This window comes from Equus quagga, chromosome 12 (assembly GCF_021613505.1).
Source record: "Equus quagga isolate Etosha38 chromosome 12, UCLA_HA_Equagga_1.0, whole genome shotgun sequence".
Classification (NCBI taxonomy): Eukaryota; Metazoa; Chordata; class Mammalia; order Perissodactyla; family Equidae; genus Equus; species Equus quagga.
The window spans coordinates 87,388,622-87,415,255 of record NC_060278.1 but is presented as its reverse complement, the minus strand read 5'-3'; the positions used below and the strand labels follow the sequence as shown (position 1 = coordinate 87,415,255).

At 36.5% G+C, this 26,634-nt stretch overlaps 1 protein-coding gene across 4 annotated transcripts in view; it reads right to left on the bottom strand.

Moving 5' to 3' along the window:
- ITCH (itchy E3 ubiquitin protein ligase) overlaps positions 1-26,634 on the bottom strand; it is a 124,212-nt gene that overhangs the window by 7,836 nt on the left and 89,742 nt on the right. For all 4 annotated transcript variants that reach the window (XM_046678859.1, XM_046678858.1, XM_046678861.1 and 1 more), the window contains 9 exons: positions 21,837-21,909; positions 20,878-20,949; positions 18,194-18,282; positions 16,297-16,456; positions 15,901-16,034; positions 15,434-15,574; positions 11,072-11,192; positions 10,521-10,625; positions 8,301-8,397 (listed from right to left, as the gene is read on the bottom strand). In XM_046678859.1, coding sequence (XP_046534815.1) covers positions 8,301-8,397; positions 10,521-10,625; positions 11,072-11,192; positions 15,434-15,574; positions 15,901-16,034; positions 16,297-16,456; positions 18,194-18,282; positions 20,878-20,949; positions 21,837-21,909 — 992 coding nt within the window. The remainder of the gene's footprint in view (positions 1-8,300; positions 8,398-10,520; positions 10,626-11,071; positions 11,193-15,433; positions 15,575-15,900; positions 16,035-16,296; positions 16,457-18,193; positions 18,283-20,877; positions 20,950-21,836; positions 21,910-26,634) is intronic.

Here is a 26,634-nt window from a genome sequence, read left to right as displayed (position 1 = left end):
GAGCGCGCGAACTTAACCACTCGGCCATGGGGCCAGCCCCTGGCCTCTCCTTTAAGTCTGCCTCTAGGCTACTTCTGTCTCATCTCTAAATCATATGTTTCTAACCATCAGCCCTCTAACTCTTCTCTGTGTTTTATTTCTGCATAAGCCCACCCATTCTCACAGCTTCAAATGTCACTGCTCAGATGACTCTACCTTCCCTCTCTTACCTCTAAACTCCCACTTTAATAACACCTGTAAAACTGCACCCTGCCCCCACCCCCCGAGATTTTCTACTTAGTTGTCTGGCAGGCGCCTTAAACTCAATAGTTCTAAACCACTCATTATCCTCCCCCAACATCTCCAAACCATGTTCTTTACACTTCACAACTTCTCTATTTCTCCATGTTTCATAACATGGTATTATCTTTGACACTCTTCCTTTATATCTCATCTTCTAATAAAGTCCTGTTTCTACTTATTTCTACCTTATCTAGCATTTATCCCTTCTTTTCCATATCTACTTCCAGCTCTTAAGATCAGGTTCTCATCATTGCTCCAATAATTTCTTCCTATCTCCAGGTTCTCCTTATCTTTTAATGCATGCTATACCTTGCTATCAATTCTTCCTAAAATGCAGCTTCAGCAAGGTTTCCTCCCTTCAAATAGTTTCCATAGCTTCCAATACCCTCAGAGTAATGTCCAAATTCTTTTGGTCTGGCTCTTGAACTCTTTTAAATTGGTTTTACACTGTTTTCAAAATTGCCTACTTAGTTCTTGAATTCTGACACTCTGCTTCAACTGAAGCGGGCTTAGGGATCACAACTTCTCTTCCATCTTCCTGTGGTACTTGGCATTATGTTGGTTATTCAAGTAAAACTTGAATTTACTTAATTTATTATTTAGTAAAAAATAAATATTCTCATAGTCATTCATTTCAAAACAATACAAATTTAATCAGTAACTACTATGTGACAGGCACTGTGCTAGGCACCAGAAATAAAAAGATGAAGATACAGATCTATATCTCAAGGAGCTCCAGGTATAATAGGGAAGAGTGGTAAACACATTAAAATACAGCCACACAAAAAAGATCCAAGATGGCGCCGTGAGTAGTCCTCTTTGTCTCTCCCCCTTCGAGTCTACAATTATTTGGACACTTATCGCTTGACAAAGGATATCCAGACAGCATCTCAGGACGTCTGAGATACCCACGCGACTATACATCGGAAGGCGGACAGACTTTCCTCCGGGAGGATGTGGAAATAGGTGAAAACTCTCCGACCCCGACGAGCAGCCTAGTACCCGCAAGCGGCTTTCTTCCAACGGACACCCCCAGAGGATCTACACACATCTAGGGCAGGAGCGAGCACACAACAGAGGAGCGACGGTGGAAACAGGTGACCAGAACCCTACCTAAACCCCCCGCAATTACTCCTAAACGCAGAGGGAAACTTTGGAGTTGCACACCTGAGCCCGCGGGGAGAGTCTCTCCCCGCCATTGGCGGGGAGACCCCGCCTGGTGTTCGCGGCGCCCGGAGGGTCCCAGAGAGAGTCGCTGGGGGTACGGAGGGCTCCCAGCTGCCGTTGCCCGCCCTGAGGGAGTAGGGATTGCCGGAGATCTCGGAGAGGACCGGGGCTGGGGGAAGTTTCAAAGGCCGGCTCTGCGACCCGGAGGGGAAGCGCCAGAGTTCCGCCCGGGCAGCAGACAAAACTCTCTGTCTGCCATTAGCAGAGGGGCCACGCCGAGCATTCACGGCTCCGGGAGAGGCCTGGAGAGAATCCCAGAGGGCGGGGCGACCCCCAGCTGTTGCCCGCCCCGTGGGACTAGGGATAGCCGGAGATCTCGGAGAGGACTGGGGCTGGGGGGAGTTCCAGAGACCCAGCTTCGTAGCCTAGGGGGAAACCCTACAGGCTCACAGCAGCCTTAGGGAAAGCCTCTGCACAGCACCAGTAGAAGGCACCCAGCCGCCAGCCATAAGGCTGGAAGACCCCAGGGCAAAAGCAGCATAGCTAGGTGAACTAACCACAGACTGTAGAAGATGCCAATAGCTCTCCTGCGACCCATAGAGGACAAGTGAGATTTTGTGGGTGCCGTCAGCAACGGAGAGACAAATATAAGTGATCCCACCCCTGGCCGCTGGAAAAGCCCATAACACCGTTGCAGACCCCAAGGAGAGAGCACATCTAGGTGGGCTGCAACAGTAGGCACCAGCAGCCTGAAGCCCCCCTGTGACGGCCCCCATGGCAGAGGAGGGAATCCAAAGGGCCACTGTGGCTACGAGGAGGGGCCCAGGCCCAGTTAGCAACTGCGGACAGAGTTCCTGGTTGGTGCAGTATAAACAGCTGCTCCCCTACCGCAGCAGCTGAAACAAGTGAAAGGAGCAACTAAACTCTATCTCCATGCGGAGGCACAAATCAACAACATCAAGCAATATGAAAAAATACATTAAATCTCCAGAACAGAAAGAAAGTAACAAATACACAGAAAACAATCCCAAAGAAAATGAGATATATAACCTAAATGATGATGACTTCAAAACAGCCATCATTAAAATACTCAATGAGTTAAGAGAGAATTCTGACCGACAACTCAACGAGTTCAGGAGCTATGTCACAAAAGAGTTTGATACGATAAAGAAGAACCAAACAGAAATATTGGAAATGAAGAACACAATAGAAGAGATTAAGAAAAATCTAGATGCTCTGAACAGTAGGGCCGATAATATGGAGGAAAGAATTAGCAATTTGGAAGATGGCAATGTAGAATTGCTGCAGGCAGAGGAGGAGAGAGAAGCAAGACTAAAAAGAAATGAAGAAACTCTCCGAGAATTATCAGACACAATTAGGAGATGCAACATAAGGATTATAGGTATACCAGAGGGAGAAGAGAAGGAGAAAGGGGCAGAAAGCCTATTCAAAGAAATAATGGCTGAGAACTTCCCAAATCTGGTGAGGGAGATGGATCTTCAGGTGACAGAAGCCAATAGATCTCCAAACTTTATCAATGCAAGAAGACCAACTCCACGGCATATAGTAGTGAAGCTAGCAAAAGTCAACGATAAGGAGAAAATACTAAGGACAGCCAGGCAAAAGAAACTAACCTACAAAGGAACCCCCATCAGGCTATCAGCAGATTTCTCAGCAGAAACTTTACAGGCTAGAAGAGAGTGGAATGATATATTCAAAAATCTGAAGGACAAAAATCTACAGCCGAGAATTCTCTACCCAGCGAAAATATCCTTCAAATACGATGGAGAAATAAAAACTTTCCCAGATAAACAAAAATTAAGGGAGTTCATTGCCACAAAACCTCCTCTTCAGGAAATCCTCAGGAAAACCCTCATTCCTGAAAAATCCAAAAAAGGAAAGGGGCTACAAAACCAAGAGCAGAGGAGATAAGTAGAAGGACAACAACAGAGAGTAGCAGCTCTACATCAGAACAGATTAAACCATGGGACGAGAAACAAAGGAAACCGAAGAAAACCGGAAAACAAGACACAAAATGGGAGTGGTAGGCCCCCACGTCTCAATAATCACTCTAAATGTAAACGGATTGAACTCCCCAATCAAAAGACACAGAGTGGCAGGATGGATCAAAGAACAAGATCCAACAATATGCTGCCTCCAGGAAACACACCTCAGCCCCAAAGACAAACACAGACTCAGAGTGAAGGGATGCAGAACAATACTCCAAGCTAATAATGAACAAAAGAAAGCAGGTGTCGCTATACTAATATCAGACAAGGTAGATTTCAAAGCAAAACAGATAAAGAAAGATAAAGAGGGACAGTATATAATGATAAAAGGGACTCTCCACCAAGAAGACATAACACTTATAAATATATATGCACCCAACACAGGAGCACCAAAATTTGTAAAGCAACTCTTAATAGAACTAAAAGAAGACATCAACAACAATACAATAATAGTAGGGGACCTCAACACACCATTAACACCAATGGACAGAACATCCAGACAGAAAATCAACAAGGAAATAATAGAATTAAATGAAAAATTAGACCAGATGGACTTAATAGATATATATAGAACACTTCATCCAAAAACAGCAGGATACACATTCTTCTCAAGTGCACATGGAACATTCTCAAGGATTGACCATATTTTGGGAACCAAAGCAAACATCAATAAATACAAGAGAGTTGAAATAATATCAAGCATCTTTTCTGATCATAATGCTATTAAACTAGAAATCAACTACAAGAAAAAAGCAGAGAAAGGTGCAAAAATGTGGAGACTAAACAACACGCTTCTCAACAAACAATGGATCATTGAAGAAATTAAAGAAGAAATCAAATTTTATCTGGAGACTAATGAAAATGAGAACACGACATACCAAATCATTTGGGATGCAGCAAAAGCAGTCCTAAGAGGGAAATTCATCGCAATACAGGCTCACCTCACTAAACAAGAAAAAGCTCACATAAGCAACCTCAAACGACGCCTAACAGAACTAGAAAAAGAAGAACAAACAAAGCCCAGAGTCAGTAGAAGGAGGGAAATAATAAAAATAAGAGCAGAAATAAACGATATTGAAACAAAAAAGACAATAGAAAGGATCAATGAAACAAAGAGTTGGTTCTTCGAAAGAATTAACAAAATTGACAAACCCCTACCCAGACTCACCAAGAAAAGAAGAGAGAAATCACAAATTAATAAAATTAGGAATGACAGGGGAGAAATCACAACAGATACCAATGAAATACAAGAGATCATAAGAGAATACTATGAAAAACTATATGCCAACAAACTGAACAACCTGGAAGAAATGGACAAATTCCTAGACTCCTACAATCTCCCCAAACTGAATCAGGAAGAAATGGAGAATCTGAATAGGCCAATCACAAGTAAGGAAATGGAAACGGTAATCAAAAACCTCCCCAAAAATAAGAATCCAGGACCAGACGGCTTCTCTGGAGAATTCTACCAAACATTCAAAGAAGACTTAATACCTATTCTCCTCAAACTGTTCCAGAAAATTGAGAAAGATGGAGAACTCCCTAACACATTCTATCAAGCCAACATCACTCTGATCCCCAAACCTGACAAGGACAACACAAAGAAGGAGAACTACAGGCCGATATCACTGATGAACATAGATGCAAAAATCCTCAACAAAATTTTGGCAAACCGATTACAGCAATACATCAAAAAGATTATACACCATGATCAAGTGGGATTTATACCAGGGACACAGGGATGGTTCAACATCCGCAAGTCAATCAACGTGATACACTACATCAACAAAATGAAAAACAAAAACCACATGATCATCTCAATAGATGCAGAGAAAGCATTCGACAAGATCCAACACCCATTTATGATAAAAACCCTCAGTAAAATGGGTATAGAAGGAAAGTACCTCAACATAATAAAGGCCATATATGATAGACCCAAAGCCAACATCATACTCAATGGACAAAAACTGAAAGCCATCCCACTGAGGACAGGAACAAGACAAGGGTGCCCACTTTCACCACTCCTATTCAACATAGTACTGGAGGTGCTGGCCAGAGCAATTCGGCAGGAAAAAGAAATAAAAGGAATCCAAATAGGTAACGAAGAAGTAAAACTCTCGTTGTTTGCAGACGACATGATCTTATATATAGAAAACCCCAAAGAATCCACAGAAAAACTATTAGAAATAATCAACAACTACAGCAAAGTAGCAGGGTATAAAATTAACGTGCATAAATCAGTAGCATTTCTATACATTAACAATGAACTAACAGAAAAAGAACTCAAGAACTCAATCCCATTCACAATCGCAACGAAAAGAATAAAATGCCTTGGGATAAACTTAACCAAGGAAGTGAAGGATCTATACAATGAAAACTACAAGACTTTCTTGAAAGAAATTGACGATGACATAAAGAGATGGAAAGACATTCCTTGCACATGGATTGGAAGAATAAACATAGTTAAAATGTCCATACTACCTAAAGCAATATACAGATTCAATGCTATCCCAATCAGAATCCCAAGAACATTCTTCACAGAAATTGAACAAACAATCCTAAAATTCATATGGGGCAACAAAAGACCGCAAATTGCTAAAGCAATCCTGAGCAAGAAAAACAAAGCCGGCGGAATCACAATCCCCGATTTCAAAACATACTACAAAGCTACAGTGATCAAAACAGCATGGTACTGGTACAAAAACAGGTCCACAGATCAATGGAACAGAATTGAAAGCCCAGAGATAAAACCACACATCTATGGACAGCTAATCTTCGATAAAGGAGCAGAGGGCCTACAATGGAGAAAAGAAAGTCTCTTCAACAAATGGTGCTGGGAAAACTGGACAGCCACATGCAAAAGATTGAAAATTGACCAGTCTTTTTCACCACACACCAAAATAAACTCAAAATGGATCAAAAACCTAAAGATTAGGCCTGAGACAATAAGTCTTTTGGAAGAAAATATAGGCAGTACACTCTTTGACATCAGTTTCAAAAGAATCTTTTCGGACACTGTAACTCCTCAGTTGAGGGAAACAATAGAAAGAATAAACAAATGGGACTTCATCAGACTAAAGAGCTTCTTCAAGGCAAGGGAAAACAGGATTGAAACAAAAAAACAGCTCACTAATTGGGAAAAAATATTTACAAGCCACTTATCTGACAAAGGGTTAATCTCCATAATATACAAAGAACTCACACTGCTTAACAACAAAAAAACAAACAACCCGATCAAAAAATGGGCAGAGGACATGAACAGACATTTCTCAAAAGAAGATATGAATATGGCCAATAGACACATGAAAAGATGTTCATCATTGCTAATCATCAGGGAAATGCAAATCAAAACTACACTAAGATATCACCTTACACCCGTTAGATTGGCAAAACATCCAAAACCAAGAGTGACAAATGTTGGAGAGGTTGGGGAGAAAAAGGAACCCTCATACACTGTTGGTGGGAATGCAAACTGGTACAGCCACTATGGAAAACAGTATGGAGACTTCTCAAAAAGTTAAAAATAGAAATACCCTATGACCCAGCCATCCCATTACTGGCTATCTATCCTAAGAACCTGATATCAGAAATCTCAAGAGTCCGTTGCACCCCTATGTTCATCGCAGCATTATTTACAATAGCCAAGACGTGGAACCAGCCTACATGCCCAGAAACTGATGATTGGATAAAGAAGATGTGGTATATATACACAATGGAATACTACTCAGCCATAAAAAAAGACAAAATTGGCCCATTCACAACAACGTGGATGGACCTCGAGGGTATTATGTTAAGCGAAATAAGCCAGTCAGAGAAAGACGAACTCTATATGACTCCACTCATAGGTGGAAATTAGTATATTGATAAGGAGATCTGATCGGTGGTTACCAGGGAAAAGGGGGGGTGGGGGGAGGGCACAGAGGGGGAAGTGGTGTACCCACAACATGACTAACAAAAATGTACAACTGAAATCTCACAAGGTTGTAATCTATCATAACATTAATAAAAAAAAAAAAAAGAAAAAAAAAATCTTAAAAAAAAAGAAAATACAGCCACACATCACGTAACTACAGGGATATGATCTGAGAAAAGCATCGTTAGGCGATTTTGTTGTTGAGTGAACATTCACAGGACGTACTTACACACGCCTAGATGGTACAGCCTACTACACACCTAGGCTACATGGTACTAATCTTACTGGACCACTGTCATATATGCAGCCTTTGTTGACCAAAATGTCATTATGCAGACATGATTGTATAGTATAAGACAACTAATAGTGCCTGGCTTGTAGGAGACACTAAAATGTTTGCCAAATGACTAAATGAATAAACAGATTTACTAAGAAGACCGTTAGCCTACTGAGTTAAAATGTGGGGTCTAGGGGCCAGCCTGGTGGCACAGTGGTTAAGTTCGCACGTTCCGCTTCTCAGTGGCCCAGAGTTCGCCGGTTCAGGGGACAACCTGGGTGCGGACATGGCACCGCTTGGCAAGCCATGCTGTGGTAGGCATCCCACATATAAAGTAGAGGAAGATGGGCACAGATGTTAGCTCAGGGCCAGGCTTCCTCAGCAAAAAAGAGGAGGACTGGCAGTAGTTAGCTCAGAGCTAATCTTCCTTAAAAAAAAAAAAAATGTGGGGTCTATCCTAAGGGTTAAAAATTTCTAGATGTAAGGACTACCAAAGTGATTTCAAAGTTTACACAAATCCAGGTAAACTGTGACTAGTTAAAAAAAATGCCTATACTTTTCTTTGTTATATCTGATAAGTTGTATATACACTGATGTAACAGCAGTGTGATAAACAATTTTCTGTATAGGAAAAGTGATCCTGTATACATACCCATGAGGTCAGCAAATCCTCCAACGGGCAATCGGCAGGTTCCAGTAACAAACTGCAGAAGTCTCATTCTCTTCTCATTATCGATTTCTTTAACAAACTGTTAAAGGCACATTTAAAGAGATATATAGATCACAGGTTATGTTTAACATACTAAACAAGAAAGAAAAACAATCATTTCAAATCTGAAACCAACTCCTAGTGTCAGATGCACTAGATAATGACTGTGCTTACCACCGTAGATGGAGGAGCTTCTCCATGTTTGTTAAAAAGTCCCACCAATCTTCTCCTATATAAATCTTAGGACCACATCCTTATAGGAAGATAGCAAAAGAAGGTTGCCTTGGGCCTAAGAGCTCCCTACTTCTAGGGCAGCCCCTCCTCTCTCCCCCCGAGATCTGCCTGTCTTATAGGATATTCTTGTGGTTACATAGGACACACAGCTTGACTCAGTATAGACTTTTTGGTTTTATGAACAAATGAAATCAAGCTCACAGAATTCTGATCCAGATGTATCTCGATAACCTCCTCCTCTCGATGTTCTTGAGGTTTTGGTGTAGCTTTGCATTGCCAATATTATGTGACTTTTAACTCCTCCAACTCTGACTCAAAACATTAGGTTTCTGGAGTATGCTTTATAGCCTGTAGCACAAGTATTTTGGCTCAGCCAAATTTAAAAAAAAAAAATTTTTTTTTTTAAAGGAAGATTAGCCCTGAGCTAACGTCTGCTGCCAATCCTCCTCTTTTTGCTGAGGAAGACTGGCCCTGAGCTTGCATCCGTGCCCATCTTCCTCTACTTTATATGTGGGACGCCTGCCACAGCATGGCTTGCCAAGCGGTGCCATGACTGCACTCGGGATCCGAACCGGCGAACCCTGGGCCACTGAAGCAGAATGTGCACACTTAACAGCTGTGCCACCAGGCCAGCCCTCAGCCAAATATTTTTTTGTAAAGAATAACTTTCATCCTATTGTACTACTATTAAGTATTTTTAAATGCTAATCCTATTTGTTACAAGAAGCTCAGTTCAATAGCTGACATTTAACAAGTTTTTTATTTTTTTGCTGTGGTAAAATATATAAAACATAAAAATTTTAAGTATATAATTCAATGGCATTAAGTATATTCACAGTATTGTGTAACCATTATCTCTATTTCCAGAATTTTTTTAGTATCCCAAACAAATACTCTGCATGCATTAAACTTATTCCTTACTTCTCCCTCTCCGCAGCCCCTGGTCACCTCTATTCTACTTTCCGTCTCTGTGAATTTGCCTGTTCTAGATACCTCATTAAGTGGAATCACAATATCTCTCCTTTTGTGACTGGCTTATTTCACTTAGAGTAATATCCTCAAGGTTCATCCATGTTATATAGCCTATGTCCTTTTTAAGGCTGGATAATATTCCACTGTATATATATACCAATTTTTTTTATCCATTCATCTACTGATGAACACTTAGGTTGCTTTCACCTTTTGGCTATTATGAATAATGCTATTATGAACATAGGTATACAAGTATCTGTTTGAGCCCCTGCCTTCAGTTCTTTTGGGTATACCTAGGAGTTGAATTGCTGGGTCATATGTTAATTCTATGGTTAACTTTTTGAGGAACCACCAACTGTTTTCCACAGTGGTGCACCATTTCATATTCCCACCAGCAATGTAAGAGAGCTCCAATTTCTCCACATGCTCACCAAGAATGATTATTTTCTGTTTTTTGATAATAGCCACCCTAATGGGTGTGAAATGGTATCTCATAGTGGTTTTGATTTCCACTTCCCTAATGATTAGTGATATTGAGCATGTTTTCACGTGCTCTATAGCAGACATTTTTTGAAGAGACACCATTATGATTCCAATCCACATCTCTCTCTTGAGTTTTGCCTTCTGAACATTATGTAATTCCTAATGAGGTCTGAATGATGAAAACCATACTTTAGATAGTTCTATAACATTCCAAAAGCATTTGGATCCAATGCAGGGGAATCTTAATCATCTGGAGTTGTCTCATACTCTGGGCAACGGTATAAGGTGTGTGTTGCTTACTTGGCAATAGTCTTAAAAGAATGCTGTTATAATCTGTATTCATCATAATGCATAGGATAGAATGAGGAGCCTGAACACACTGGTACATTTTGTTCTGTGACTCATTTCCATATGTGGTAAGCAATTTCTGAAATGTTATGGTATGTCTGCCAATAGAAATAAATTGAGACAAACCTGCCAAAACCACATGATTTGCTTGCTTGTCCTAGTGTAATGACGGTAGATTGCATGTCTTTGCCAGTCATTCAGATCAATCTCTTGCATTCCACATAATAGGACCTTTAGGGATGAAAAAGACAAATGATTTCTTTAGGTAACAGTACAAGCTGTATAAAAATGCTAGACACGGGTAAGAAAAGACTAATATTAAACAACTTTCAAAAAACACATTAATCAAGAGGCTTTGTTTATAAACTATGTATCAAGAATTATATCTACATTACTTGTGAAGGTTGAGTTTCCATGTACGGTGTCATATATACATATTCCAGTAAATAACTCACTCATTGTAAAGAGGTGCTGATAGTAATACTTTTTTTTGGTAATATCTTTATATATTTGGATAAATTATGGACTTTCTTTAAACTATTTGGGATGCTTCAAAAGATCCTGCCAGCATTAAAAAAAACTATTGCCACTGGAAAAATGGGAAAGTGAGTTGCAAGCAGACACCTGAAGGTATTATTTACCAGCATGCTGCAGAGGAAAGAAGAAAAACTCATTACCTCTAATTCCTTTGCATCAAAGTATTGCAAATACTGCTGGGGAAGAATTTCATTAAAGCCCTCAAAAAAAGCTTGTGTCTGTTCTTCAACACCTCGAGACAACCTCCATTCAGCTACCATTCTGGTAAATAAATATAAAAAAGCTATCAGGAAGTTTAGATTTTACCTTTAAATTCTGAGTGTAAAAATAATTTTTAAAAACTTTATTATTATGAAAACCTTCAAATATATATAAAGGTAGACTATAAGGAACCCCATGTACAGACATCCCAGCTTCAACCCAACACCAATCTTATTTCATTATGCCCCTAACCCATCCCCTAGAAATCATATAATTTAATTTTAAACATAAGTATTTCAGTATATCTCTCTACAAGATTAGGTCTCTCTTTAAAAACATAACCACAATTCTCTTATCACACAAAAAAAGTGAACAATAATTCCCTTATATCAAATATTTGGTGCTCAAACTCTACTCATTCACACAATCTTTTTTAACATATTGCTTGAATCAGAATCTAAAAAAGGTTCATATGATGCAAGTCTCTTAAAATTCTTTTAACTTACAGGTTTCTCCCTTGCAATTTTCTTTTAATGAAAATTTTCCTCAACTGAGTATTCTAGATTTCAGCTTTGACTTTCTTCTAATCTTTATCTATATACGTACATATTAACAGTTAAAATCACAAATATAAACTGTTTTTTCCATTTTACTACAGAATCTTTACTTTTTAGCAATTTTAACAAGCAAACAAATATGTGTATTTTAGACATCTGATTACTTGATGACAACTTAAGACAACTAAAGTCCTAAAGTTTATTGAAAACTGAAATTTTGGAAAATGGCAGTACAGGTTGTATTGGACTAATCTTCCTGCTGACTAGAATTATAAACTCTGGGCAAATTATAAAAAACAAATGTTTGAAGGCATCAGACAAAAACAAGGCAGGCAGAAACTGGTGGGGATGAGCTTCCTGAAGGAGGCTGGCTGGAGCAGATCCACATTTAACAGGCTTTTTCCTTGAGGGCAGTTCCCAGTTTACACGGAGCACAGGGGAATGGAGCTCAAACGGAAGCAACAGCCTTATTGTGCTGATGAGACATGAGGTTAGGAGCCTGAAGCTGCCAAAAGTGCTATGGAAAAGTCCCAGAAAGAAAGAAGACAAAGAGAGGGAGGCTCCAAAATATGCACAGAAATTTACTTCAAAGCCTTAGCTGACCCCTAAAACACATGTGCAGGATGATGAGACTCCAAGGAACCCCGTGCAAAGCAACAACTGCAAAGCTAAAGATCTAAGAAGAAATTTCAGCAGCTACCTAGTGCCAGATAGACAGAATTTAAGAGTTTATATCTGTATCTGACAAAGTTATGTGGTAAATACCTTGGGCTTTCCAAGGTATTTGTAAGGAGTAAGGACCATGTTCCAAGAATGAAGGTTATGTTTAGGATTAAAGGCAAAATGGAAATAGACCAGCTCTGGCAAGCTTCCACAGATCAGTGTGATCTGTCCTTAATTTAACCACCTGTCAAAACAAAACTCAATATTCTTCAGAGGAAGAAAAAAGAATCCAGAGTCTCTACCATGTATCATCCACAATAAAAAATGACTACATATGCAAAAAAGCAGGAAAATGTGACCTATAATCAAGAGAAAAACGTCTATAGAATAAGGGCCACAGATGGCCCAATGTTGAAGTCAGCAAAGACTTTAAAAAACTTATTAAAAATGTGTTAAAGAATTTATAGGACAAGATGGACAAATTGGGTAAAGAGATGGAGATTCTCAGCAGACAAATTCTTAAAAGAACCAAATGGAAATTACAGAATATTCGAAATGAAAATTTCATTGGATAGGCTTAACAGTAGTGAATTCAAAGGCAGATCAATCAAAATGATCCAAACTGAAGGATAGAGAAAAAGATAAAAAGTATATAAAGCATCTGAGAACCATGGGATATCAAAGGTTAAATATACATGTAACTGAAGTCTCTGAAGTATGTAGAGAGGGAATGAAGCAGAAGGAACATCCATAGAGACAAAGCCCCCAAATTTTCCACAATTGCTGAAATGGCATCAATCACAGATACAAGAAGCTCAGCAAATGCCAAGCAGGATAAATATAAAAGCAATTACAATTAGGTACATCAGAGTCAAAATGCTAAAAACCAAAGTTAAAGAGAAAATCTTTTAAAAGTCACAGAAAAAAACCATACATTTCATTCAGAAACAATGTCTCACATCATCAAAAACAATAGAGGCCAACAATGGAATGATGTTATTGACAGAAAGCACTAAAAAGAATCTAAATCTAGCGAAAATATCCTTCAAAACTGAAGGTGACATAAAGATGTTTTCAGATAAATGCTGAGAGAATTTACTGCCAGCAGGTGCACACTAAGAGAAATGATAAAGGAAGTTTTTAAAGCTGAAGGGAAACGATCCCAGATGGAAAAATGGATCTGTGGGAAGAAATGAAGAGAACCAGAAATGGTAATGCGAATAAATATTAAAGACTATTTTTTCTTTTTCTTAATTTCTTTATAAATCTATCAATTGCTTGAAGCAAGAATAATAATAAGGTATTATGTGGCTTATAAGATAAGAAATAAAATGACATTAATAGCAGAAATGGCTGAAGAGAGATAAATGGAATTATGCTATTATGAGCTTCTTATATTGTATAAGTAGTAGAATATTATATTATATAACATTAATATATTAACTATAAGCGATAAGTTAAGGATGCATACAATTATAATCATTAGAGCAGTCACTAAAGAAATTAAAGAGGTATAGCTAAAAAAAACCTAGAAGAGATTAAAAAAAGAAGACTAAAAATCACTCTTTTAATTCAAAAGAATGCAGGAAAGGAGGAACAAAGGAAATTGGGAAAAATAAGAAACAAATAAGGTGACAGACTTAGGTCCTACCATATCAGTAATAATATTAAATGTAAATGTACTAAACACTGCAATTAAAAAGTAAAGATTATCAGACTGGATAAAAATAATAAGATCCAAGACTATGCTGCTTATAAGAAACACACTTTAAATACAAAGACACAGGACTGAAAGTAAAGGATAGAGGAAGATATACCATGGAAATACTAATCACAAGAAAGCTGGAGCAGCTATATTACTAAGAGGTAAAAATAGAAAAGCAGGCAAGAGACCCAGAAACTGGAACTCAAGAAGCAGCAGATAGTGAAATCTCACCCTGATCTGACAGAATTGGTGTTGAGAATATGTGAATGAACTACTAACTCCTGAGACTAAAAGTATGAACCAATGCAAAACATAACAGAGGTACACTACAAACCATCATTTTAAAAAAGTACATTAAAAAATACTTATATTTTACCTGATCTTACAATATTCCCCATGAAAAAGATCTGCATATAAATTTTTCTTTTCAATGACATGGTGTTACATGGCATAGTAGTTATAGAACTGGTATTTAAAAGAGTGATCTAGCACTACTTCTACCCTTAAAACTCCCACTTTTGCATAGAAAGTGAAAGTTCCGTATAAGAGAAATTTTTTTCCATCACTTGATAAACTTTTAAAATTCTGGTAAAATTGAAAACATACCAGAAAGAGGGTATAAAACCCATTAGCACCCACTAGACTAATTGTTTGTAAGATTTAGTTTGAAATAACCTGTAGGATAGTCCCTCCATCCTGCTGCCTCCACAAGAATCTATCCCACCTCTCACTGTTTTGTTGCCAGACTTGTTGAAAGAGAAATTTAGATTGACTGTCTACTGAATTTAGTCCTTAATTTATTGTAATCTGGCTTCTACATCAACCACTTGACTGTAGTTCTAACTGTTCTCTTTAGGGTTATTATAACTTATTAGCCTCCACATCTTCTAAAGATTCCCCATGTTCTTTGGCTTCTGTAACGCAGGACACGGCAGAACAGGATATCAACTCTGTGCTGCCTGACAACACAGCACCATACACCATGGCTACTCTTCCCTATTTACTATTTGTGACTTGTGTTTTCCAGTCTCCATATTTCTGCTTAAAACTCTTGCTCTCATTTCTGCACAACTGAATTCTCCCCAACCTTCAAAGCTCAACTTAAATATTATCAGCTACTTACTCCATGATTACAACTAGATGAAACGATGTCTCCCTCCTTTGACTTCCCAAAGCATTTTCCCTGTTCCTCAACACACTTATAAGGTAGAAAGTGATCAATCATGCCCTTATTAATACATAATCAGTTTTTATAGTAATTAGTAAGAAGGCAATTTTTTTTTTAAATACTATCCACTAGTATTACTAGGTGATTATCAACATGCTGTAGTCCAACAGAAAGGCTAAACTATGTCAAAAGGAGCATTCTCTCTCACCTGATATATTCCTCTTTATTTTCTTCTGTTACAAGAATATTGCCGCCATTGGGTTTCAAATCATGACTCTTGATTTCACCTAAAATTTCTTTATCAACAGAGAAGTACATTTCCAAACCACATTCCTCAATATTGTTTTCTCTGCACAAATGAAATTAACACTATTGGTTACACTAATTCAATCATATAAAAGTTTTTAACTGAAGGACTACGTTCTTAATTACTATTAAACTACAAAATCAAAATAATAAGAAAACTGGAAGATTATGCTCCAAAGTTGTCATATTTTTGCCTAAGATCTTGGGTGTATTTCTGTAAGATTTATCATACTGAATAATGAGAGAGGTTTAACATAGACCATTTAAATTCAATAAACCAATTACATGCTTACAGTTTGGATAAGTTACCAATACTATAACGAAAGCACATAGACTATATTTTGATAAATTAAATGGAAACAAACTTACTTAACCCAGATGAGAGAATTGTAAAATTCTGGATCAATAGATTCTAAATCCTTTAGTCCAACTGGTTTGTTCAAGATACGCTTATAGAATGGCAAAGAAAAACCTGTGTCAATGAATTTCCCATGGAACAGAGCCTATGCAAGAAGAAAATAATACCATTTAAGATAATTTTATTATAATAGTCGTATTTCAGAATGTTACATGAGTTCTTCATTAAAAAAAGGCTCCCTGGTCATATGATCTATTATGGTACATTTCTGGGAAAAGGGCAAATATAACAAACCCAATCTTAGAAATGTCTCAGTGATGAGAAAATTTCAAATGAGAAAGTTAAAGAAACAATGCTTTAGTGTTGCTGAATTAGTGAAGTAAACACAGTTCCCCACCTGCACTTACCATGGCAATAAACCTGCCAATAAAACGAAAATATTTCAGGTGATCTGGATTGATGTAAGAAGCTGGGTTTATCTGCAAGCAGTAGTTATCCTTCCCTGCATATTCAAACAGGCAATACATTGGGTTCAACACCTCATGTGACAAAAGAAAGAACCATTCTCTGAAATCAAAAGAAAATTTAGGGTAAAAAATCTTGTAAGTAACCATGACAACAAATCAAAGAGCAGTGCTACAAAGTTCTCAGGAATCTACACTCTTCAGCTGGTGATAGTTTTCTAATCCCATGTGGATTTTTACTGCTTCTTTTCAAACTGATATCTATTTTATAGAGATGATATTTACACACTGCTTATAATTATATTTCAAGGAATCTAAGACATCATTGACTTTGATGAACCACTGACAAAATTTTTTCCAATTATGATACAATCCCAATTTCATAGATATTAAAATAAGAAAATGGTAGTCTTAGAATCAATGAAATACTATACATAGGCAAGCTTAAAATTCACTATTAACCCATGAGGTTAGAGCAGCTAAAACGAATCTAATATTATTACATCTATTACTAAGCCCCACAGTGATCCTGATCGAGTGCCACTGCTCCTAAATCTTAGATAAATATGAAAAACCTTCCAATTTCACAGAGGCAATAAAACACTTAATTCAAGCTACTCATTCATTAGAAAAATGCTCCGAGAAGCTCTAATTCAAATGCTGTGAAAACACCAACCAATATTAATATAAGATTATGGTTACTATGTAACAAGGGTGGGTCTGGTAGAACAGCAGGCAGAGAGCATCTGGAGCAGTACATGTGATCTCAGCTGTGTCCGTGATTTCTTTTCCTATTAGTTCATGGCCTCTGGTGGTAATGCTGCTTATACTTTAATACTGCCAGTTGATTTTCTAATTAAGAATGAATGACTCCTTCTTCCTCAATTATCTTTAACTTGTAAAAAATTAAATGTTTCTATACATATTTATTATTTACCTGTGATTACTTCATACATTTTGAAATATGAACTTTGAAATACAACATAAGTAAAACCTACTAAAACGTAGCCACTGATTAGTATGCAAAGACTCAGGGTCTCAATTAAGTCATGAATAAATAGTATTTCGACTCTTCACAATAATCCTAGAAAAGCAGATATGACTATTCTTATTTTACAGATGAAGATATTTGCCCCAGTTTGTACTACTCAGTGCAGAAAAAGGATTCAAATGCATCTTGACTCCAAAGTCCTTGCCTTTCCATACTTCCACTGCTATGTAAACTTTTAACCTGATATGATATATTGTTATGGAATAAGCAAAGCAATTTCTTGCTTGAGTCTATCTTCTAGGGTTTGATTAGAAGCTCCAATATTAAGAAAGCAGAATTAAAAATTTCACCGCCTATTGTATACAGCCTTCTGTATCCTCAAACAGATATATTAATCGCAGTTGGGAAATGAATGACTATTATCCGTATCAGTAATCTGTGATGGGGAAAATGACCTGATCACTGTAGGGCCTTATATGCATTGTGGAACAGACATTAGGTGGTGGATTAAATACTGGCTTCTGGTTTGATGATGCAAAGCTTGCAACCAGGCTCTTTAAATTAGTTATGTGTCTTAACCTCATTATTACCTGTAAAATTCTATCTCACAGGTTTATCCTAAGGATTAAACGAGTGATGTGGGTGAAGTCCAATTAGCAGAACCTTAGAGAAAAAGTGTGGGATTAATGTTTATTGAAATTCTGTAGATGCAGCATAATAAAGGTACAATAATTTGCTACATTTCATTTTCCTGAAATAATAAGATTGAGAAAATAATACTTGCAAGCAAAGTGTAATGATACCTTTGGAGGAAAGGTACTAAGTTGTGAGTATTCATATTATCACTACCTTGCTACACCTCCATAATCTAAACCTTCTTCTCCTGGAAAAATCACCCACAAACGTCTTCGCAGATCTTGGGGACTGAAGCTCATTATCTACAAAACAATAAAGTAAAAGAATTGGTAAAAGCAGTTGTTGAAATACCAAACTACCACTTCCAGGTTTGAAATCTCCTTCATTATAGGTAACTTAAATTCTCCATAACACAGAATGGTGTTTGTTGTCTAGTCAACACCAAACATACAGAAAATACATGAAAGTTTCATAATATTTTATATATTATACGTATCTATATTTCTATATACTTTATACATATATAATTTTCTTTTAAACAATCCTACTATTGACATAAAGTTGGTTCTCTCACTTGCTTAGAGCAGAGTTAATTGTGAGCATAGTTAGAGGTTATATCCCTTTTTTTGGTTTGGTTTTGGTTTTGTTTGGGTAGGTTTGTGTTTGTTTTACAGCCAAAAGATACACTTAATAGCTACTTGGCTAACTTGGAAATGAAAACCAGTGGCTGCAGAGAGAATGTACTTAACTTTGGAAACTCATTTCTCAGTTGAAACCTATAAATACCTGGAAAAACTACTCAAATTTTGCATCCTACTACAGTGGTTAATAAGATCATCTTCATATTTGAAGGACAGTACCATTATTGACCTACAATGGATAGGTCGTTTGGGTTCTTGCTTTGTAAAACTATTTAATTACTTTCCTGAAATTGGGCCAGTGGAACATTACAAATATTAATTACTCTTAGGAAAAAAACGACAGGGCCTGATGAGAGAGAAGTTCATACAATGCCTCTATTTCATGAAATGGTAAGACTGAATTCTTACATTTAAATATCCAGAGAGGCTCAGTAAGTAACCTGCTTATGCCAGGGCTCTCTTAGTTCCCACCAAACATGTATATCACTTTCATGAATTCATATCCCACTCAAACAAGAAAATCCCAGATATAATAAAAAATTCAATGCTTACAACAAAATATTCTACAAATACTATAGGCTAGATATATAGCAATGCAAACGAGAGACGTTACAGGTTAAAAATTTTTGTTTGTTTGTTTCTTGTTCCCTCTGGCTATTCCTTGTCGCTGTGCTTGCTCTGGAAACCCTAGGCCGTCCCTGATCTCTCTTGCTGTTCCCCCTAAACTGAGACTGTTCCCTTAAGAAGTTCTGGTTGTTCCTTTGCCCTGTGTCTGATACCTGGGGATTCACTGTTCCCTGGAAAAAAATCTTTAAATAATATCCTTTAACAAATGTCTACTATGAAGGAAAAAAAACAAATTTTTCTCCTGCAATTTCTCCCATAAATAGTTGTGCTATGTTAACAAAAACACTTACTACCCAAAACAACTTTATCCAACAGTTATGAAGAAAATCTGATACTAATTTTGCTATCAGATTTGTCACTCTTCAAAGCAATCAAATTTTTCTCAAGATTTTATTCCACACTTATTTGATGGATGTCAAATCTAGATGACAATTTTAAACAACTGTTTTAGTACCATCTGGTCTGTCATTCTGCAAAAACCTTTAGGTTTCAAAGTCAAAAGATAAAGGGACATTTAATCACGTTTTGCATCTTTTCACAGCACTACTACTTGCAAGCTATGTTCAAAGAAACTGGTCCACCAGTGACTACACAGTGGTTATGAATATGAAAATTAGAAATAGGTAACGACTAGGGTGGGGAATGGCCTTGGAGGCTTACATCAGATCAAGGGAATGACTCATAATTCTCTAAATGGCCTTAGTCAAGCTCTGCTGCTAAAAAGCTATCTGCTCCTACTTAGCAGGATGCCAACTGGCTTTTCCCTTCAATGTTAATAACTGAGGTTCCATTAGGAAACGAACATAACTGTTTTTGAAAGCAAGTAGCCAGCTACGTCAACTATCTCAGACAATCTCTTTTCCCTTTGCATTCAGTTTGGCACTTTTTGAAGCTGTAGCTACCACAATTATTGTAGGGACTTTATAATAAAGACAATAAAACAAGGACTAACTGGATGTTTTCATTTTAAGACATTTTTTCACTGGTCATTTTAATCTTCCCTATAACAAAATTAGTTAACATTTAGTTGCAGTTGATTGGTAAATAAAGTTGCAAAATAAAGGTAAGCAGTAAATTAACTCAGGTTCTGAGGACAACTAGAAAAACTGGTTGACTATTTCTGAAAACATATCTTGTTTTAGATATTGTCACCAATGACCAATTACGTTCTTTCCTACATAATTTTTTTTTAATTATAGGAGTAACATATACTCATTGTAAAAATGTAAGTAATACAGAAGTATAAAAGTCTTCCCCTCTCCTCTTCTACCCATCCAACGTTCATATGGATATTTCTAGACTCTTGTCTACCAAAAGCATATTTTCTTACTTAAATATCTATTTCAAATCAAACACTTAGCTTAGAAATGGAAACCTGAAACTCACTAATCAGTTTAAGTTACTCTGACACTTCAAAAGCACAAAATACACACATACAAAAGTACACATACAAAACTATCTCCACGTTCCTAAATTTTAAGTACTAAGGTAGCTGGCATGAGATTAGACTTAAAAATTCAAGGACTCCAACTCAAAAAGTTCCAAACTATTTAGATTAAACTGCCAGCACCAAAAGGTGGTTTTAGATTGGCAGCCAGGAGGCAAACTATTGAGTGGATGAAACAATACCTGCTGAAAGGAATCCTCAAACAATGTTTTTCTTGTCACTGTAATCTTTATGTGCTGTGGCATGGTCAGTTGCTGAAATACAAGAATGACTTAAGTCAACTCTCACCATTAAAATGGCCTATCAAGAAACCAAAAAAGTAAAGTTTTATTTACTTTAATCTTTGCTTACAGAAACAAGTGGACTATGAATATGAATTTATATTCAATAATGTTTAACCATGCATTTGTGAGCATTCATGATAATTATAGATCATTTGATATATAAGATCAATTATAGATAATTTGAAATATAAGAAAGAGAAGAAAACAAGATTTTATATGCACAGTGCTTACTTAATGAGTCAACTCAATCTTTACTTAATTTATTTTCAAAAAGCTTATTCAAATTCTTTTTGCTGCCTAGGCCCAGTTAATTACAGGAGTTTGAAATTTAAAAAATATTCATCTTAGTAACACTGTGACTAGTGCATTCATTTTATTTATTACCCATAAAGAAATCATTAATTCAGTAAATATTTATACATCAAAAGTACTTGATCACATCTGGGAAAAATACTCTGAATATAATCATATATATGTATGTATCTATCAAAGTGATACATATATATATGTATTTATCAAAGTCATTTATATCAAATGCCACATAAAACAGGCTGGTTACAATTTATACATCAGAAAATGTTTTAACTCATTTGTTTGAAGAGTTGTGCAATTTGAAAGTAATGGGTATTAGAAAGAGTAGCAATATTTTCTTATCCAAATGGTTTGAAAATTATTCTTTTAGACAACTGAAGCCACAAATTATCTGATAAATCTATTTCTTTGCCCTAAAAGTAGGCGAGATTCCAATGCTTCCCATTTTAGCTGTTTTTCTATGGGTTATTTTCACAACCACTGACTGTGTAATATAAGCAACAAACAAAGGAAAGGGAGTACAGAAATACAGTCCTGATACTAACCTGACACCAGAACCGGAAATACTGAACCTTTGCCTTGAAGTCTCGTACATAGGCTATCTGGGGTCCATTGTCTCTAAGGAAGAATGTTAATATGACATATACAGCTGCATGTAAGATAAAATATTGAAGGAAAGCAAAATACCACACCCCCTCAGTACTTTACAGTCAAATAGAAAAATATCCTAGTACAGTAGACTCCTTAATACCACTTTAAAAAAATATATATTTCCCAAGACTATTTTTAAGGAAGAGACAGAAATAAAATTTGGCCTTTTTAAAGCCATTGTTGTATGATTTTCTCTTATATAAACCAAATCAGTCTAACAGGGCTGGGTAAAGGAGGTTTTATCTGAGAATGTTGTCTAGCCTCAAATCAATTCTCTCTTTCTCTCCCCCTCTGTCTCTCTCTCTCTCTCTTAAATTAGACTTGATATTTACCTGGGCAGACAGCTATCTTGGATAAAGATTACATTTCAAAGTGTGGCTGTGTGACTTAACTCTGGCTAATGAGCTGTAAGTGGAAGTGCTGTATAGGACTTCCAGGAAGGCTCTTTTATAGAGAGCTGACATAGCTGAAAAGAGATTTTTTTCTCTTTCCAATTTGCTCTTCCTCCATATTCCAGCCTGAAGTGTGACTATTATAGCTGAAGTTTCATCAGTTATCACAAACTATGATGTGACCTTGAGGTCTGGGCTGGTAGACAGAAAGAAAGAAGTCTAGATCACGGATGCCACCATAAGCCTTTCAAGCTAGCCCTGAACTTCATATCACTGAATTATGTGCTTTTTCTTCTAGATTATTTTTAATTTCATTTTTTAAATGTATAAAGTAGAAATATAATTGATTCTGTTTCTGGCAACACTGTTAAATTCACTTACTAGTTCTAGTAGTTTTTTCTAGATTCCATATGATTTTCTATACATATAACTATATTATCTGTGTGGAAAAAAAGACAGTTTTATTTCTTCCTTTCCAATCTATATATCTCTTATTTCTTTCTCTTATCTCTTCGGACTAACAATACAATGTTGAAAGGAAGTAGTGACAGTAGATATCCTTGTCTTGTTCTTGAGGTATTTCATCGTTAAGTATTGATGTTGGTTTGTAAGTCTTTCATAAATACTATTTTTCAGGTAAGAAAGTTTCCAAGGTAGCTGAGAGTTTATCATAAACTCGCATTGTATTTTGTCAAGTGCTTTCTTTTCTTGAGGAAGATTAGCCCTGAGCTAACATCCACTGCCAATCCTCCTCTTTTTGCTGAAGAAGATTGGCCCTGAGCTAACATCTGTGCCCATCTTCCTCTACTTTACATGTGGGACACCTGCCATAGCATGGCCTGATAAGCAGTGCACAGGTCTGTGCCCAGGATCCGAACTGGCAAACCCCGGCTGCCAAAGTGGACTGCAAGAACCTAACTGTTACGCCAATAGGCCAACCCCTTGTCAAGTGCTTTCTTGAAATGATCATGATTTATTGCCTTTAATCTGTTAATATGGTGAATTACATTGATGGATTTTTGTATATTAAACCAATCTTGCATTCCTGGGATAAACTCCACATGATGATAGTATAATATCCATTTCATATCTTGGATTTAATTTGCCACTGTTTTGTTAAAGATTTTTACACCTATGTTCATAGAAATATTAGTCAATAAGTTTCTTCTACTTTTCTTGTCTGATTTTTGTATCAGGGTTATAGGAGCCTCATAAAATGAGTTGGGAAGTGTTCCCATCTCTCATATGTGATAAAAGAATTTAAACAGGATTGATATTATTTATTACTTATAATTTTGATAAAATTTACCAGTGAGGCCATCTAGGCCAGAATTTTGTTTATGGGAAATTGCTGAATTATGAATTCAATTTCTTTACCAGACACAGGGCTATTTAGATTTCCCGTTTCTTGTTGTGTTCACCTTTGTGACTTGTCTTTTTCAAGAAATTTGTCCATTTGATCTAAAACGTCAAATTCATTGGCATAAAGCTGTTCAAAATATACACCTTACTATCTTTTAATGTGTGTAGGATATGTAGTGATAGCCTTCTTTTACTTTCATATTAGTATTTGTGTTTTCTTTTTTTCCCTCTCAGGTTTACTAGGGATTATCAATATTATTAATCTTTTTCAAAGATCCAACTTCTAGCTTTGATTTCTCTGTTGTTTCATTTCCATTTCTCTGATTTCTGCTTTTAGGCTTATTTCCTTCCTTGTGCTTATTTTGGGTTTAAGTAACTTTTCTTTTTCTTGTTTCTCAAGGTGGAAGCAGGGATCATTGATTTTATACCTTTCTTATTTTCTAATCTAGTCCTTTAAAGCAATACATTTTCCTCTAAAGACTACTTTTGTTAAACCCCACAAATTGTGATATGTTGTGTTTTTATTATCAAGTACAAAAGATTTCCTAATTTCTCATGACTTCTTTGAGCCATGATTATACAGTAGTCTGCTGTTCAAATCCCATTGGACTTTTTTCTTTTTGCTGAGGAAATGAGGAAACATTGCCCTAAGCTAACATCTGTTGCCAATCTTCCTATATTTTGTGTGTGGGTCGCCACAACAGCATGGTCACCAATGAATGGTGTAGGTCTGCGACTGAGAACTGAACCTGGGCTGCCAAAGCACAGCATGCCAAATTTAACCACTAGGCCACAGGGCTGGCCCCTACTTGACTATTTTTTAATGTTGGAGAGAAATATCCTTCTGCTTTATATAAGCCACTATTGTTTTGGGGTTTTCTGTTATTATGTACCCTTAACTGTAACTAAAATGAATGATACGACAGTACCTATTTATAATTTATTTCAATATCTAAATAATTTCTAATTACATTAATACCTAATTGCCCTGAATTCCTAGTTTCTGCTTTAAACATGAACGCTTTTAATATGCAAAGTATAAAATTAAAAAGTAATGAGGCCAGCATTGCACTGATATCAAAGCCAGACAAAGACAATACAAGAAAATTACAGACCGCTATCTCTTATGAACACTGATGCAAGAATCCTCAACAAAATACTAGCAAATTGAATACAGCAGTATATTAAAAGTATTAATATTTTAATTCTTTTGACCAAGTGGGATTTATATCTTGAAATGCAAGGATGGTTCAACACATGAAAAGTCATATAATACACTACACATTAAAAACAAAGGGGAAAAAAACCACATGATCATCTCAATTGACACAAAAAAATTTCACAAAATTAGGGCCGGCCCAGTCACGCAGCGGTTAAGTGTGCACCTTCTGCTTCTTGGCGGCCTGGGGTTCATCAGTTCAGATGCCAGGTGAGGACATGGCACTGCTTGGCAAAAGCCACGCTGTGGTAGGCATCCCACGTATAAAGTACAGGAAGATGGGCATGGATGTTAGCTCAGGGCCAGTCTTCCTCAGCAAAAAGAGGAGGATTGGCAGTAGTTAGCTCAGGGCTAATCTTCCTCAAAAAAAAAATAAAAATTAAAAAAAATTTGCCAAAATTCAACATCCTTTTATGATAAAAAAAAAAAAACGCAACAAACTAGGACTAGAAGGAAACTACCTCAACATAATAAAGGCCGTATATGAAAATTCCACAGCTCACATCACATTCAATGGTCAAAGAATGAAAGCTTTCCCTCTAAGATCAGGAAACAAGGCAAGGATGCCTGCTTTCACTACATCTGTTCAACATAGTATTGGAAGTTCTAGCCAGAGCAACCAGGCAAGAAAAAGAAATAAAAGGCATACAAATTGGAAAGAAAAAAGTAAAAGTTATCTCTGTTTGAAGATGGTATAATCTTATATACAGAAAACCCTAAAGATTCCCGACCAAAAAAACTGTTAGAATAAGTAAATTCAGCAAAGTGGGATACAAAACAACACACAAAAATCAGTTGCATTTCTATACACAAATAATCAACAATCTGAAAAGGATTAAGAAAATAATTCCATTTACAAATAACATCAAAAACAACAACAAAATTAGGATTTACTTTTAACCAAGGGAGTAGACTTGCACACTGAAAACTAGAAAACAGTGCTGAAAGAAATTAAAGACAAATAAATGTATAAATGTAAAGACAGCCTATGTTCATGGGTTAGAAAACTTAATATTGTTAAAACGCCAATACTAACCGAAGCAAAGTACAGATTCAATGTAATCCCTATCAAAATCCCAATGACTTTTTTTGCAGATATAGAAAAATCCATCCTAAAATTCATATGGAATCTCAAGGGACCCTGAAAAGCCAAAACAATCTTGAAAGAGAACAAAGTTGGAGGATTCATATTTCCTGATTTCAAAATTTAGTAAAAGCTACAGTAATCAAAACACTGTGGTACTGGAAGAAAGAGAGACATATAGAACAATCAAAATAGAAAGCCCAGAAATAAACTCTCAAATATATGGTCAAATGATTTTTCGACAAGGGTACCAAGACCATCCAACGCAGAAAGGACAGTCTTTTCAACCAATGGTGCTGTGAAAACTAGATATCCACTTGGAAAATAATGAAGTTGGACCTTTACCTAACACCATTTGCAAAAATTAACTAAAAATAGATCCAAGACCTAAAAGTTAAGAACTAAAGCTATAAAACTCTTAGGCTACACACAGAATGGGAGAAAAGTATGTACAAATCACATATCTGATACGAGGTTAATATCCAGAATATATAGAGAACTTCTGAAACTCAACAACAAAAAAAACAACCCAATTCAAAAATGGACAAAGGACTCGAATAGACATTTCTTCAAAGAATATATACAAATGGTCAATAAGCACATGAAAAGATGCTCAACATCATGAATCATTAGAG